This window comes from Leptinotarsa decemlineata, unplaced genomic scaffold (assembly GCF_025532065.1).
Source record: "Leptinotarsa decemlineata unplaced genomic scaffold, Ldec_3_MD MMD2_P_RNA_scaffold_9, whole genome shotgun sequence".
In the NCBI taxonomy this organism is placed as follows: Eukaryota; Metazoa; Arthropoda; class Insecta; order Coleoptera; family Chrysomelidae; genus Leptinotarsa; species Leptinotarsa decemlineata.
In genome coordinates this window covers 10,511,960-10,529,389 of record NW_027412536.1, presented here as the reverse complement: position 1 = coordinate 10,529,389, position 17,430 = coordinate 10,511,960, and the positions used below count along the sequence as shown (strand labels likewise).

The following is a 17,430-nucleotide window of genomic DNA, read 5'->3' as shown; positions in this document are numbered from 1 at the left end:
CTCCTGTTTTCAAACTGATAGATAAGAAAACTGATGGCCGTGTCTGATGGTCAACTTTTATGATAAAATCAATGGTGAAAACGGCATATCATCGTGTCTAAGTTACAGCATGTTGTTCGAAAATGTACATTAACTTTTTTCCTGTAAAAAAATTCCTCTTTTTATGAAAACCTTTTCAAAGTACTTGTTTACGTAAATTCAATGTTGTGAAAAACTATTTTTTTCAAAAGAGATATCAATAATTATTGATGGAAAACTATTTTTTAATGAGACATCCTGTATATTTCTGCATATTGCAATAAAACTTAAAATTAGCTTTCCAAAAATTTAGTACATTTAATTTACATTTGCGAGTCATCTTTGAAATACAGAGCTTTTAGGTTTATTCATGAAGATTTTGAAACGCACACTTTGATAAAGTAGGCTTTGGACGACGCGGCGATAAAACAATGCAAATCTTTACTGGTAACTGTCAAATTTTAATTTAAGAGGTAAAGACGCTTTTGTTCAATATTCAAACACATTCGCAATGAAGTATGAGTATTATGAAAAATGGGATATAATATGTGGATATGTTTTATACAAACCGGGGAAAATGCAGAAGCAGCATGCAATTTGTAACACGAGAGGTATCCAGAGAGAAGACAACCTTTAAGAGACATTTTCGCCACATTGCGACGCAACCTAATTGACGTTAACGCGAACATTGAAACTATCAACATGCCTACCAAGAACTAACGATGGGAGGACTTTGAAAAAACACAAATTCAAGCCATACAGGACCAGAAGAGTTCATCAACTCAGAGCAGGAGATTTTGACTTTCTGACAGTGGTTCCTGGAAAGTTGTAACCAATTGGTTAATTTTTCGTTAAACTGTATTTGAACAAACGAAGCTTATATGAGCAGTGCCGGCATTTTTAACCGCTAAAATTCTTATACTTGGACATAACAAAATCCTCATTCTATTGTGGAGCAGAGAAGTCAATTATCGGCCCGTTCATTTATAATGGCACTCTCACATCTCAGAGGTATTTAGAAATTTTAAGGCAAAATATTAAACCCCTTGTTGATGCATTGCCACTAATGAAGCCCAGTAAAATATATTTTCCATAACACGGGGCTTCGCCACACAACTCTGCAATTGGTACAAATTTTTTGGCTGCAAATTTTGGTAATAATTGGATAGCCAACCAAGGACCCAACCGTTGGCTGGCCAGGTCACCGGACTTAATGTCTATGGAATTTTACCTCTGGGGAAGGTTGAAAGATCTCATTTTTAAATCACTGACCAATTCTAGATACGAATTGGAAACGGCAGTGATGGAAAGTTTTGCTTCTCTCACTCCTATTGAACTAATTGATTCGGCAAAAATCATTCAGAAATGGTGTCGCCTGTGTGTAGGAGAAGCTGGTAGACATTTCAACACCTTCTCTGAAGAAATATATTTCATTGTTTGTTCTTCATTATTATTGTTGAAGTTTCATCTATAATTAGTAAATATAGTATAAATTTTTATCAATTTTATTGAAACTATGCGTGGAAAGCATTCTCAATATTTGATAGCTACTACTGAACAATTTCTCAAAGCTATGTATTTCAAAGATGACTCGCAAAACATCAAGTATGCTATATTTTCCATCAATAACTATTGAAACCACATTTGAATTCTACGTAAAAAAGTGCTTTGAAAATATTTTCATAGAAACAAGAAATTTTTGTCAGAAAAAAAGTTACAGAAACTTTTTGAAAATACACATTTTCGAAAAACATGCTGTAACTCAGAAACGATATACTGTTTTCACCATTGAGTTTGTCATAAAATTTGACCCTCAGACACAGCCATCAGTTTTCATCTAACTAGTTTGAAAACAGGAGATTCCCTTCAAAAGTGTCCAATTTAGCCCACTCTGTACATAGAGTATATTTTAACGGTATATGAAGAGTCGTGAAAACCACTCATTGCATACTTATTATTAATAAACATATTGAAAGTAAAGGTTTTGCTATCGCCCTAATTCAAGAAATAAATCGGGGCGAAGAATTAGGTTTTATCAAATATTTCCACAGATGGTACAATGTGCAATGAATGAGCACCATGGAGCTAGAGATACATTCGATACATGACAAGGGACTCCATATTTATGTCCTAAATATCGAATCTTTTTCTAAACGAAGGTATATTGGAACAGTTTGTAAATGTAAAGTCTTGAGAACGACTATTTTTTTAAAAATATCTCATACAATTATTCTCTCTGCATCAGATCACATGAAAATTAGTAAAAATTTTGGGTGTTCGAAGTAATGGTTTCAATTTTGAGTTGTGGAATTCAGTCAGGAATCATTTTGAATATGAAACAATTGCGAAATTGAAAGAGGTGTATTCGAAAACAAATCTTTAATTAATAACAATGTAAATAATATAACTTGATAAATCATTACTGCTTCGCTTCGAGAGGAGTTACACCTCCTCTCCTATATTATATATATATATATATATATATATATATATATATATATATATATATATATATATATATATATATATATATATATATATCAGCATAAATACATATCAATCAATAATTTAAAAATTAAGAAATCTCCGAGAATTCTAAAAAATAAGAAACAAGTGTAATGTCAGTTGAAGAATATAATATGATTACCTGAGATTAATGTTTGGGAAGCACTAAAACAAGAAAACATTAAAATTTTCATAGAATGTTATTTTACTTAAATTTCCTTCTGTATTTTGTTATAACTTCCTTTTTCTTTTTTTTTATATCTGAAGGAAGTTGTTGAATAATTTTGTACCATCTATCTGTATCTGTAAAGTAGGGAGGGTGAGTGTAGGCCCACAGCACATGTGACCCATTGTACATCCTCCCGAGGAGTTGTCCTCCTAGGTCATCGTACGTCCTGTCCTTTCCAGGAAGGTGGACAGGTCACTGGGAGACATATCCCTTATATCGCTAGGTGTAGGCCAAGACTCGCCGAACACACACTCTCTTATTGGCAATAACTTCGGACACTCGCATAGGACATGCCTGACAGTTTCATCGTCCTGTTCACACATCCTGCATAGAGGTGTGTCCACTAGCCCTATATTATGGAGGTGTTTCCTTAGTTGACAGTGGCCAGTCAGAAATCCTACTGTTAGGCGTAGATTTTTCCTAGTCATCAAGAGATATTTCTTCGGCGCCAGCTTCCCAGGGTCGCTCAGGGTGATCCTGACAAGATTGCATCCTTTGATTTCATCCCATCTCTTTAGAGATTGAGCATGGGTGTAACGTATGGCTAGTTCAGCAATTGTCGAAGTCCTAAAATATCTTCTTCTGGTTTTTCTAAACAATATTTTTAATGGAGTATCATGTATAATTCCCAGACTATGTATAGATGTTTTGAAAGTTCCACTCCGTATATTTTGCTTATCGAGAATATTTTTCAGCTGGTGAAATTTATATATTCATTCCACCGAATATGTTGATCAACCACTTCACGATAATTTATATGATTATTCGTTTTTTTATGGATGCACAGGTGCAACGGAGGTGCTTGATGCAATCAAGCTCTGAAAGAAAGGCGAGTATAGTTAATCACAGGTTGATCTCTTACTGTGTATGAAAAGACAATGAATTTATCTTCTTCAACATTCATATTGAGCAGACTTTCACGTAGCCAGTTGCATTTCATTCCATATTAAGCATTCAAGTTATCCCATTAAATACAACAACAGTATTATAAGCCTAAAATAACGTGTTTTCACAAAGAGTATCAAAAGTATCAAAACTGTTATTGGTCTATAATTGCCCCGATATTTTTCATTTTCTGATTTGAAAATGCGTTTTTGATGAAGTCTTTGAAAACCGAGATAACTATTCCTGTCGTAAAAATCAAATTCACCAACTAAATATTGATGTTGTTTAAGAAATCTGTTGTTATTTTTGAGACTCATGTTATTTTGATAGTTTTAAATTTTGTATTGAGAAAATTTTTCATCGAAGGAAAAATAAAATTTCGATTCAAAATTATGTTCGGATTTCGACAGAACAGAACTTAAAAAAAATATAAAATTGTCTGGGTATATACCAAACGGTTCAGAATTTCTGTCAAAAATATCCCCAAAAAACTTATTCATTCAACCATCCTCATTTTCAATGAAAACTCATTTGGAGAGCCGGTTTTGTTTAGGACATATTTTGAAAATATAGATTTTTTATGATCGAATAATAGTTTAGCCATAATCCAATTTCCAAATACTGGATGAATCATAACCGAAACAATTTTTTCTGTTTTTCTATGTTTAAGTAATCTAAAATACTACTATTAAAACTGTTTTAAAGGAAAACGCGTATCTGGAACAGTTTGTAGAAAGATTGATTAACGAAACTGGTAATAACGGTAACCCACTTATACAGATTGCACAATGATCACAAACTCAATAACTAACTTCATAACTTATGTGCCCGGTTTGTCTGAAATTTGAGACGCATCGGTTATTTGATGTTAAAATAATTTTTAAAACTACCATCATTGAGATCTGTTTTTACACGAACGAAACCTGAGAATATGAATTACAAGACCCCTAAATGTAAGAAAAAACGAACATCAGGGATACATAAATGGAATACAATTGAGAGGATCGGGGATAAGCGGAACATATTTTGAAAACCACTGCTGATCAATGAAATGGAATGAAACAAAAATAATCACCAAAGAACCTCACGGAAAATAGAGAATACTGAAAAAATCCGCTTTTACACTTTTGGCAGGTTTCAAGTGTATTTCAACTCATTCTGTGGAAATGGATCTAAAATGGTACTCATATTGCTAAGACAAGAGGTTGAGGTTCTGTGTGTGTTCTTGATAGTGTATTTATTTGGCAAATTTATTAGAGTTAAAATATATAAATACTTACTAACTACATCCTTCGACAAAAGTTTATTTTGCAGTAAATTGATGAACGTTTCAGTTTGTCCTCGAGCAGATTCTCTGTTGATATGATATGTATTTATTTATTTTTCAGATTGCGGAAAGTTATAAACCCAAAAACCATCAATAATTCAAAATATTCTTCTGAAATAGGTAACTTTGTCAATGAAATTGTGTTCGAAATAATTTATCGTAAAACTCATTTGAACCGCTAGGTATATATAATATAAGTTGTTATATTTAAAAAATTAATGAAAAAATTAGTTTTGATCCACCTATTATCAAACTGCTATTTGATAATAAAAAAATTGATTTTTGAAATATCTTCATAATAAAACAGATTTTTTTATGTTATTTCTGGCATAACTTTTGAACCATTCGGTATACAGTGTCATCCCCAAAGTATACACCATATGAAAAACTTATTTATTAAGGTTTTTTGACGTAATGTTATTCTTGATAAAAGTTTGTGCATCCTTTAAAACTAAACATGCACCAACAAAATACAGTAAAACACACGTAATATACGAGAAACCTTCAAATATTTGATTTTGAGACAGGAATAAAGTATTCTCATTTTGAAAAATCATGATAAATGTTATTTAAAAAAGTTGTTCAGCATTAAAACATACATCTATATTTTGTTAACAATCAATTACTCAGAATTATACAGTATTGTAACAAGAACTTAATATTTAATAATATCAAATCAAAACCAAAATAATTCCCTAAAATAATGTACAGAAAATCAATGAATTTGTTTCAAAATACCTATTTTATTTTGATGTTTTGTGTTTTTCGGTGTTAACAAAAAAAAATAACTTTGCACCAAAAACTGTGAAAATTATTTTACTATTCAAAAAAATTGACCGTGTAATTTGTAATATTGAAGGCTTTTAAAACAAACCGTCGTATACACTGGCAATTTTTTTCCTAGTCCCCATTTATAAAAATGGGTAAAAAAATAAAACTCCACTTAGATGGCCATGACTTCAAATCTAGATGTATTTCATAATACTGAACAACTTTTTTGAATAACATTTCCCGAGATTTTTCAAAATAAGAGTGCTTTACTCTTGTCTCAAAATCAAATATTTGAAGGCTTCTTGTATGTTACGTGTGTTTTACTGTATTTTGTTGGTGCATGTTTAGTTTTAGGGGATGCAAAAACTTTTATCAAGAATAACTTTTTGTCGAAAAACCCTTAATAAATAAGTTTCCCATATGGCGCATACTTTGGGGATGACATTGTATACTGATACAATCTTCAAATCCGAATATGGACTATCAAAATATCTCATTTCATTTAAAAAAAACACAATTTTTATGTGCCACGCTTTTACCGAATAACCGACACACTGTTATTGGAGAATATTCCAAAAAACCCAATGCCTATCCAACCCTTCTTTTCATCTTGAATTTCTATTGGTGAACTTGATGTGACACACGCTGTATTACTGAACTTGGCTTCTACCTGAAACTACCCTCCAAAGCAATTACAATTTCTATGGATTCGTCATTTCAATTCTGTTGATTGTCTGATAGCATTGATCTTATCTGGATTTTCCGGTGAAACATCTAAAAAATATACATTTATTTGCGATCGTGTTGCTCATCGACTATCGAATTCATGAATTCTTTTCTAAGACTCATTTAAATGCTGCTTCCATATAGCAGGAAAAGGCCAGGGCTCCTTCCGATGACTCAAAGGATTCACCCCTTCCCCCCTCTTACCTGCCGCGACTGAACACCTACGTATCTGCATCCACCTCCTTAATTATTATAAACAAATGAATCCCCGTGTCGTTGCGTAGCGAGCTAGTTATCATTGAACGCTCGTTGGTTTCATTTCGTTCTACGTTAAGTTCTACTATTTTGTTGTCGAGATTTTTGGATTTTTGTTTTTAGTCCGGTATAGAAATAGTAGTAGTAATTGTAGACGGCAAATAGATAAGAAGGAAATATGGACTCATATTGGTGATTTTTTCTATTTGCTTTTTGCCGAAGTGATCGATTCGCGAGTGATTAGAATGACGAGGACAATGCCGCAACACAGGGGCAATTCTTCAGTTTTAGCTGTTCCAGCAGCTTCGATTATCATTTCGACGGCTATCAATGAGTTTAGGAAAGCATTCGTTTACTTTAGCTACAAGTAAGTAAAAAAATCAATCGCGGTGTTGAAGTCAATCAAAAAATAAATCTTCACAAACGTGTTTTTTCTTTATCTAATCAGTTTGGCTGTATGAACAATTTTTTTTCTCGCTGAACTTGTAGTTTAGTAATAATGACGAAAGAGAATTATTATTTGTGTTATCTAACTATTCTTTTTAGTATATACCAGTCACTTTATTTAATAGAGACTTCCACCCTTCGCGCTTGGCAAATAATTCACGTATTTAAAGCAAATTTTTGATATATTGAGTTGAATTGTTGCAATTTTCATAGGGATCTTTTTTTTTTTTTCGAAAATGAAATATAGTCCATGCTACTTGCTGATAATGTAGCTTTCTAAAGATGAAATTGAAATCTGTTAAAAGGTTTTCTAGTTCATCTGTTAGAAAGGAGCAAACACTTTTTTTTTCTTTACGATGCTTTATAGTACTGAACACGCTTGAAAAACTATTGTATAGATAGTGAAACACGTGTTGCGGTTTTGTGAACTGTCAAATGAAGAGCTCACAGAAAAGGGTAATTTACATGCGCTCTGATGGATTATCATGAGGTATCTATCATCTATCACCACTTGTTTGGATTTAGGCAGGCCGCTCCTATATTGGGCCTGCATATGAAATTTCAAATCCAGCCTATTCATTCGTAGATAAAAGTCCTTACATGAGTTCAAGCAGTATTTATTTGAAAGCCGAAAACTGGACATAGTATGATGAACGGAAGAGTATAAAATTCCAATTATATGAATCACTTTCAATAGCAAACCGGATTGAAATTTTCGGGCGGATAGTTTCACATCTAAATCTAATCTTAACTGGTATTTTGAAGAAATACCAGTTAAGATTAGATTAGATTAGAAGAAGAAATAATTTCGAACCAAATTGTTTTTACACTATTTTCAAGATATTCGCTAAAGGTTCAAGTATTTAGTAATGATAATTATGCAATAAAAATTGAAAAAGTATTTAATGGATTGAATTAAAAATACAGGATTTTACTTTTATATTTTTTTATTATTCTTTTTAAAGGAATCTCCTTTAGGGAAGGAATTTCGCTCTGAAAATAACATTGCTGGCGTTTTATTAGTGAAATAGTCTCACAACAATTTTTCTGATGAAATTATGAATAGGAATGTTATATACATAGTTGGAATCATCTCAATTCATTTTGAGACTTTGTTTGTATAAAAATAACACTATTCCGTAATATCATTTAGTGTAAATTGAAAGCGTTATATTGTTAGGAGAAATTAACTTTTGGGAAAGGAAGGTTTTGGTTTTCCCCATCTCTATACAAAAAGTGTGGTTTCGACATTTTCTCATTTCTTTTAGTTTGGTTTATTAAAGATCTCTGAATAAATTTACCCCTGAGTGTCATGTAATTCCTTAAGATATTATTTTTGTGGTCCCAAAAGTTTTGAATTTCATTTGAGTTTTATTCTGGTCTAAATATTAGAATTCAAAATTCTCACCTTATCTACGGAGTATGAGAACCACAACCTTAACCGTGAATTGAAAAAATAATCCTTTTTTTCAATTTAACCGTGAAGTTTAGACTAGTTACCATACGTTCAACGGGCCCAATAGTAGAAATAACCTTGCTTGTCTTCAGGCAAAAAAGGACTGATCACTGAATACAATTTCAAATCAATTTCAATTCAAAATACAAATTTTTCAATCCAAAGAACTGATTTCTCTCTATTCCTCACAGACAATGGCTGCCACAGGATGTGAATATCATATGAAAGTAAACACCTAATAGAATAGGCTGAAACACAATAAATGTAAATATACAGAAATAAAAATTTTCTTCGTCGACCTGATGAAGAAAACTCAATTTAGTTTTGATTTACATTAAACTCGATATACTTATGTATCACTTGACTTTAATCTCTTGAGATCAAAGTGTATTTACTTCATTATCTCGTTCTCTATGTCATCGGAAAGTTGAACCGATCAAAAACAAATCACGAAACATTTGCATTAGCCTACTATAAATAACGACAGTAATTGGCAAAACCTTGATTATCCAATCAATTGCTCCAATATAGATACCATATGAAAAACCGGTTATTTATTTAATGCTGATCGTGAGGAAATGCGCCGTGCTCATGCACATTTCATTCTGAAAAAAATATTTTTTCATTTCATTCCCGTAATTTAAGTGTACGGTTCTGAGGTTTTCCGTATTTCCTATAAATTGCACAGTGTTTTATGGATACATTATCTTTTTGTTTAATGACATGTTTAATTATACATGTCATTAAACATACAGTAAGCAACTGAGGACACTTTTGTTACTTAAAACGTTTTGTCCATCTTTGGAGAAAAAAAATAAGTGAGAAATGTATTGATTCATAATGGTAGTAGAATTATTTTAGCGAAGTTATTGCTTTATTTTCATTCGTAGAGAAGTCTCAAACTCATAATAACATTGAAAAATTGAAAGGGTTATATTTTTAGGAGTGATTAATTTTTTTTTGAAAGAAAGTTTTTGGCTTTCTACTACTCCATCTTGGAAGATTCCCACATTTTTTTGTATTAAGAGGGAGTAGTAGAAAGCCAAAAACTTTCCCAAAAAAAAAACTTTCTACCCTTTATCCATATAGAAAAATGTTTGCTGCCATATGTGTGGCTACTGTCGAACTACAGAGTGAATGTTTTGTCTTTAATAAAAGTATTTCCAGAAGTTGGATTGTGGTGGGTTTTTTTCTTTATTATCAAGAAGAACTAGATCAAATCAAATCTGAATAACTGATTCAAATGTTCGTCCTGAAGGAGTTGTCGTCAATGTTCACTGTATTAAAAGCATTGGTCACACAATGAAAGGAGAGAGGATGCAAATCATTGTTATAGGATTATATGAAAAATTATTGCGGAAAGGAAAATAAAAGGAAGTAGGAAAAGCATTGCAAAAAATTGTTAAACAACAGATATTCAACAAAACACTGCTTCCATACTCTAGATCTACAACACTCTTTTCGGCGTCAACCAAGTTGGTGTCATCAGGAGGTTAACTATACAACTCTGCAGTTCACCCTAATCTGTCGTTCACTAATTAGTTCAATCATTGATGGCAAAATACGGCAAAAAATTTGGTCAAAGAGCACCGATTTGTACAAAAATTTTTGACATAGGTTCTACTTACTTGCTACGGTTAACTTCGTACCGGGGGTTGACTTTGTCCTATGAGTGGATGCCACCCCTTCTCGTCTTCTCGTGGGTGAAAAGTGGTAAGATCAAAATTAGTCCGGGAATGAATAGTCAATTCATTGCTACTTAATAACTAGTTGAATTGTTAGTTTTTCAACCAATAAACTGAAGATTTAAGACGGTTTTTCACAGATAACTCAAATATTAAGTATTTCATCGATAAAAATAATTTTTAGTAAAAATATAGCTTATAATGAAATGAAAAGAATAGTGGGTTATGGAGTATGTAGACTCAATACAAAGGGAGTAATTAGTTGTTGAAGGTTGGTACTTATTCGGCAAACACTAAGATTGAAAATTTCAACGTGTACCAACTTTTTCTGCTACAGAAAATGTAAAAATCACCCCCTAATCTTCACCCCAATTGAAAATAATTGTTAGCACCCTACAATTCACTTTATGTATTTACTATTTACTTGTAATATTATACTCTGAAAATTTGACCTGTTAAAATTGCATAGTGGTACCTAATGATTACTTTCATGTGACCTTGATGTCGCCGAAAAAAAAAATAGAGACCAAGATTATTTCTCTCATAACTGTCCTGGTTTTGATGCAAGGTTTTTTCAGCACTTTGAAAAAAGATTTATGATTTGCTTCAAAAAATGCATTATTGATAGGTTACTTCACAGTAAATCTTTCAATTTTGGTGTTTGAAGAATAATAATCAACGTCCAACAAGCTATTTATTAATTCATTTTGTACTGGGTCTAGAGATAGCAGAAACCCAATCGTTTTTTTTACTGAGGAAGTTTTTTTCGATAAAATAATTTTTGAGTTATTCGCAAAAAATCGTCTGTCTGAAAACGTGGTTTATCGGTTGAAAAATTGCCACTTTCACTCGCGAATCAAGTCACAGTGTTGAAGAATTTTTCATTTCCAATAATTTTATTATTCTTTTTAATAATGTTGATATTTTTTTTCACCTGAATTCAAAAAATCAAACGTTGTTTACAATTAACCAATTGTGATTTAAATTATATTGGAATAACATCCAGAACATCAAGCAGAATAACTACACGCAAAAAAAAGATTAAACAAACTCAACACTCTATTGAAACAAGACACAAAATTAAATTTGATCAAACAAAAGTTTTATATTCAAAAAAAGATATGTCCAATAGGCTTTTTCACGAAATGATCCTAATTAACAAGAATCCTAAAAATATGAACAAAAAAAAACTGACATTGAAAATCTGAGTATAATTTTCAACTATTTACTAGACATAGATAATTCTCGGTAATATTCTCAATTCAAAATACTCACACATTGTATAAATTTTCAATAAATGAGCATGCATGAAATAGAAATCTTTTCAATGATAATGTCAGGTATATCAGGTATCTAAAAATTATGACACTATTACATTAAATCATTTAATAATCAACTTTTAATTGTAAAACTCAGATTACTTGTAAGTATTACTGAAAGTCAGACACGCCAAGCTTTCGTCACATCCTGAAGTGTCATCCCGGTGTGCATCCGTTCGTCTTCGATATTATCACGACGTTTCGGTAAAATCCTACTTGTCATAATCATGCGCTTTGCTTTGTATCTGAATTTGAAAGTTCCAAGTTCAACTACACCCAGGATGATACTTCAGTGTATATATATATATATATATATATATATATATATATATATATATATATATATATATATATATGTATATATAATATAATATAATTTCCTCTTCAATGGATGTAGGAAATGGTTCGAAAAAATTATCATATGTTGGATTTATTTCTAGGTAGAAAAAAAAACTCACGAGGAGGCTTTCCAAAAATACCGGGTCACGTTATTCGTTTTAGGCTTCTCTGTGTGTACCGCACCTGAATTGTTTTCGTCCCAGTAACAACAATCGTTAAAAAGAATTCATTTTAAGTCTCCTTATCTTCCAGACGAGTGAATCGTTTCTCAAAATTGAAGTAGCAATGGATAGGAAATAAAGTCTTTTCTTGTTCGCATTAAAAAAATAAAGAACCAAATATCCGCTTGTTGAGAGTTTTGCAATATTATCTATGTAAAAACTAGTCTGTCTTTTAAACAAACTTAACCTATTTTTTAAGACCTTTCTGCCTTTCGGTATCTTTTCAATGGTATACACACAAGTTTCAGAAAAGTCAATAACTACCATCGTGTTTGTGCATTGATTAAAATGATCTATTTCAAAGCGAAGTTTTGAATGTTTACTTGGGGCATGTCTAAATGCATTCGAGGATATGGATCAAATGTAATTTTATGAATGTTTGGTTTAGGCCTATTGTAGTTAATGACGTTTACATATCCTTTCGGAGAATTTATATTTTGATTTTTGAATTTCCACCATTTACCCTTTCAATTAAGCATTTACTACTTCAACTAATTTCATTGTTATCCAAACATCGCAGTAAATAATGCTATAAAACTTAATTTAAATCGGAAAAGGTGTAGGATGTGTTGAGCTATTAAGAAATGTTATATCTACACCCATCTCTTTTTTATTATGTTAATGAATATTGACCAGACAGGCTCGTATACATCCACAACCACAACAATTCATCATTTTATTTTTTGAATCGATCGATCCCACTCATATTATTTATGCATCAATATAGTTCTCCTTAAAACGAACTTGGAACACCAGTGCTGCAAATTTGAGAGTAAATCTTTAAATTTCAGTAATTTATACATTGTTTGGTAGTTTCACGTTTTAAAAATAACATAAAAAGAGTACTCAGGCCTTTGAAAGAATGGTCATCGAAAACATCGAGTATTTTATCCGGTGCACCGAATGCAAATATATTCATGCATTCATTAAGTTTCATAGGAATACGAACTGGACGAACCCCAAGACAGTATTCACATATATATTGCAAATGCTATTCAAAGGAACGAAAATAAATATTGCAAGTAGTGGTAAAAATATAGCACAAATCACGCATTGGAACTGAGTAGGGAAAAAACATATTTCTTCAGATTGAACTTAAAGATGGCCAAGATATCAATGTCTATAATGTTTGAATTGAAGTTATAACTTTTTAGACAATGATGCACAGGAAAATTCATGATGCCATTTGTATTTGTTGGAGATAGATTAAACAATCGGTATTATCGGATATAATAATGACGGAACAGACAATTCCGCTTTCTGCTTCGATAAGTTTGTTGGGGGTTAAAATTGATACCAATATGTCTTGGCACAATCATGTCACTGGAATTGCAAAGGCTGCTTCTCAAAAGGTTGCAACACTGTTCCGAACCAGAAAACTGTACACACCTCAGCATCTGTTGATGCTTTATAAAGCTCAAATCAGACCTTCTTTGGAGTATTGTTCTCATGTATGGAGCTCCGCCTCTAAGCATACCCTGAAGCTGCTGGATTCTATCCAGAAAAGAGCCATCCGCCTGATTGGAGACGCGAACATCACTTGCAACATTGATAGTTTAGAACATCGAAGAAAGGTTGGAGATTTGTCTCTCTTCTATAGATACTTTCATGGGAAGTATTCAAGTGACTTTTGCATTTGATTCCACCAAGAGCGGTACATATCAGAAATACACAATGGACTTCAGCGATTCAAATTCAACTTGAATGGCTACTTTCACACCGGCATCGCTTTTAGAGCGCCTATATGATTTTTCTGTAGTGCTTGTGTTTTGTCCTTAAAACAGAAAAGTTGAAGTGGCATCGATCAAACCATTCAGAAAATTCCAGAGGCAGCGTCAAGAAAATGTAGCATTCATCTCTGGTATTTGTCTGGAGAACTTATTTCTTTATCACTTTTTGATGATAACGTAAACTCAGAAATTAAAAATGAAATTATCGATTCAATGAATCAAAAAGTTAACGAAACTACAAATTTAAAACGTATTTATATAAAAAAAATTGAGATTGCTTCCTTCATGACTAATATTTGTACGATTTCGCATCGAAAAATTCGATAGTTCTATTTGAGCTATTTCACTGAATTTCTAAATCCATGAAATTCTGATAAAGATTATAATAAATGCTTAACAATTTTTTTAAATGTTCGCTTCGTAAATGATGCTGATGAAGGAGGAGTTCAAGTGATGGAATCATATAATCAGAGTTTAACTTATGATGAGGAACAGAAACAATATTTATGTCAAATTGTAGCAGTGTATACAGGGTCTTTATTAAACATGCGGCAAAAATTCAAGGGACTATTCATTGGACTATTCTAAGGATATATTGTCCTTTGATAATTTTTGATAAGGCGATTTGTTTCGAAGATACGGAGCGAAAAAAAATTTCGACAATAACAATGTATTACCAAAAATTACATGTAATGTTTATTAATCTACAAAAACTGTTGAAAATGACTAACGCCCGCTCGGATGCCAGAATCCATCTTCTCTTCATCTTCTCCCGAACCCTTTCAAAAACACCAGGATCATTTCTGATGCGTTACACCCAGCAACTATCCGATTTCTCAAATCTTCCACTGTAATCGGAATGTTGTTGATGGGCACCAACGGAATTGTTAGATTTTTTATTACTTGGTAGGTCCAGTGTAGTACGCTATACTTTTATTTCGGCTACGTTAATAATTTTAAAATTACCAAAATTGTTATTGTCGAAATTCTTTTTTGTCCCATATCTTCGAAAGAAAGCGCCATATCAAAAATTATCAAAGGACAAAATATCCTTAGAATAGTGCAAGGAATAGTCCCTTGTTTGCCGCTTGTTTAATATTAATAAACACCCGGTAGAAAGCAATTTCCGAGTGTTAATAAGCTAACATTATCGTTACCAACTCAGTAATGAAAGATTTATACACGATTTATATAACGATTTATACATATTCATTCACTAAATAGAAATTATAGTCTATAAATAACAATTATATAATTTCACAGCGTCTATTGTAAATAATATTAATTGTAAGATTAAAAATTTTCAATTTCAATAAAATTTGGTTTCAATTATTATCAACATTCATCTTTCCACCTCTACAAGTCAAAAACTGTTGATTGGAGAGTGTTTGCTCGAAGGAACTTTTTTATAGCAAATTCAATTCCCTACAAAAGATGCATACTCATTTTTCCTATACAACTTTTTTTAATATCGAAAAATCGAGTTTAAACGAAAAAACACATTTTCAAGATTTTTGTATGTGAAATTGAATTTTCGAATGTGCGAAGCCTCTAAATGAATTTGAATTTTTTTCCAACGGAAATATTTTTTTTCTATAAATTATCAGATTTCCAGGTAAGGACCAAGAAAAAAATATGAGGATTCCAAATAGTTGAGGCAAAGCTCAGCGAGCTATTTAAGTATGTCATAAAGAGCGATCGTATTGTTTTATTACTGAAAGGATACTTATTTAATTTTTCAGTAGTATAAGATATGCGCTCATCGAAATTTAATTTAGATTCAAATATTATTATCGAATCCTTTACTTCATTACAAATTTGGAGACGATGGCTTACTAATTTATAGTCAAAATATAATGGAGTATTTCCAGAATGTAATATGATAGCATTTATGAAGGTTTAGATAAAACGCATCATCTTCACAGTATTCCATAAACCTGTCAGGGTTTTCTTGTATTTTCAGAACGTCAGCGTACATGAGAAATTTGGAAAACTTGAAACATTCTGAAATATCATTAATGTAAATGTAGTGGACCCAAATGCGATCCCTGGGGAATTCCTAATATTATGCGAATTGAGTTTTGAGATATAATTTCCAAAACAAACCGTCTGACGACGGTTATTCTCGTAAGACCAGAACCAATTCAGTAATACCGACTTCAGCAAGCTTGTGAACTAGTCATGAACAATTTTCTCAAATGCTTTACTGTAGTCCGTGTAAATAGCATTTACTTGAATTTTGCTGACAGGGATTTTAAAAATATATTCCGTATAATCAAATAAGTTTGCTTCGACAGATATTTTTTTAATGACTGCTTGTTGGCTTTCATTTGAAATATTGAATGCGTCGTAATAATAATCGTATGAAATTGATTCAATCAACTTGGGTATAATATATACAAATATGATATTTGCTGAAATCCCATTATAATGTATTCAAAAAAGCACACTCCAATGTGAGATTCCACTTGAAAGTTTAAAAACTGCGACACGTGTTTCGCTATACGGTAATATCCTTGGACGTCACAATACTGCCTCAGTATTGTATAGTTGGATATATTAACTGCAAAATTTGCCAGTCAAATACAATCGAATAATACTTTTTCAGGGTACCATTCTTTCTGTTGAACACTGTACAAAGTATTAAGATATTATTAACACTTGTCTAAAAATGAATCTGACTCGACTTATCCGCATCCTCTTCTCAATGATAGGAATTTTCAGAAGTTCAATCAGAGGATTTTGAAGAATATTTTCATGAATCCATCTTTTTTAAGATTGGCAGCACTGCAGAAGACAAACTTGGCATTCTCACATTCCGTGCAGATATTATCAGGTGCTTGCTCTCTTCTTGCCAAATCGGGTTCCCATACTTGTAATTCAAGATTTTAATTAATGGTTTGTGCAAATCATGTGAAATCGTCTGGTTCTCGAAGTTACTGTTTTCAATCTAGGTGAATCCGTCTACACAATAGGGCTGTTCTCCTTGCTTTCATTTTGTTTTTATTCATATGTTAATAACATCAATAGCTCAAAGTATTTCCTTTCATACTTCATAATCATTCCTGCATCATATCCTTGAGTGAGACACAGGATCATCTGCCTCCCCTTGATGAATCAAAAGTGTCAATTTAATATATTTTGACTATATGAATATTCATAATATGTTAACCATATCTTGAAACATTGTAGTATACCCTAAACTTCTAAACAATAGCGCGAAGAAATGCATAAGCATATTTCATAATGGGGAATGTTCCTCCTGACGAAAATCAAGTAGTTTTCATAAAAGAGCTATAAAACAACGCATTTTAAACTTATCACATCAACCTTTTTCTTTAAAAAATTACTTAAATACTTAAAAAAGAGGAATGCATTCAACATTTAAAGGGGGCCGTTTCTATTTCACCATTTGGCAACATCGGTTATAGCTAATAAAGGACAATGAATCTGTTACCTGTATGAGACAAACAAAGATGACATATTTCAGAGGCGTGCTGTTCTGTTTACTTATGTT

At 31.9% G+C, this 17,430-nt stretch overlaps 1 protein-coding gene across 4 annotated transcripts in view; it reads left to right on the top strand.

Annotated features, from left to right (window-relative positions):
- csw (protein tyrosine phosphatase non-receptor type corkscrew) overlaps window positions 1-17,430 on the top strand; it is a 149,124-nt gene that overhangs the window by 87,781 nt on the left and 43,913 nt on the right. The window contains exon 1 of one of the 4 annotated variants that reach the window (XM_074170599.1): window positions 6,747-7,083. The exons of the other annotated variants lie outside the window; for them this stretch is intronic. Within the exon in view, the coding sequence (XP_074026700.1) occupies window positions 6,962-7,083 (122 nt within the window). The 5' untranslated portion in view covers window positions 6,747-6,961. Of the gene's footprint in view, window positions 1-6,746; window positions 7,084-17,430 lie in introns of those variants that run through there. 4 annotated transcript variants of the gene reach the window in all.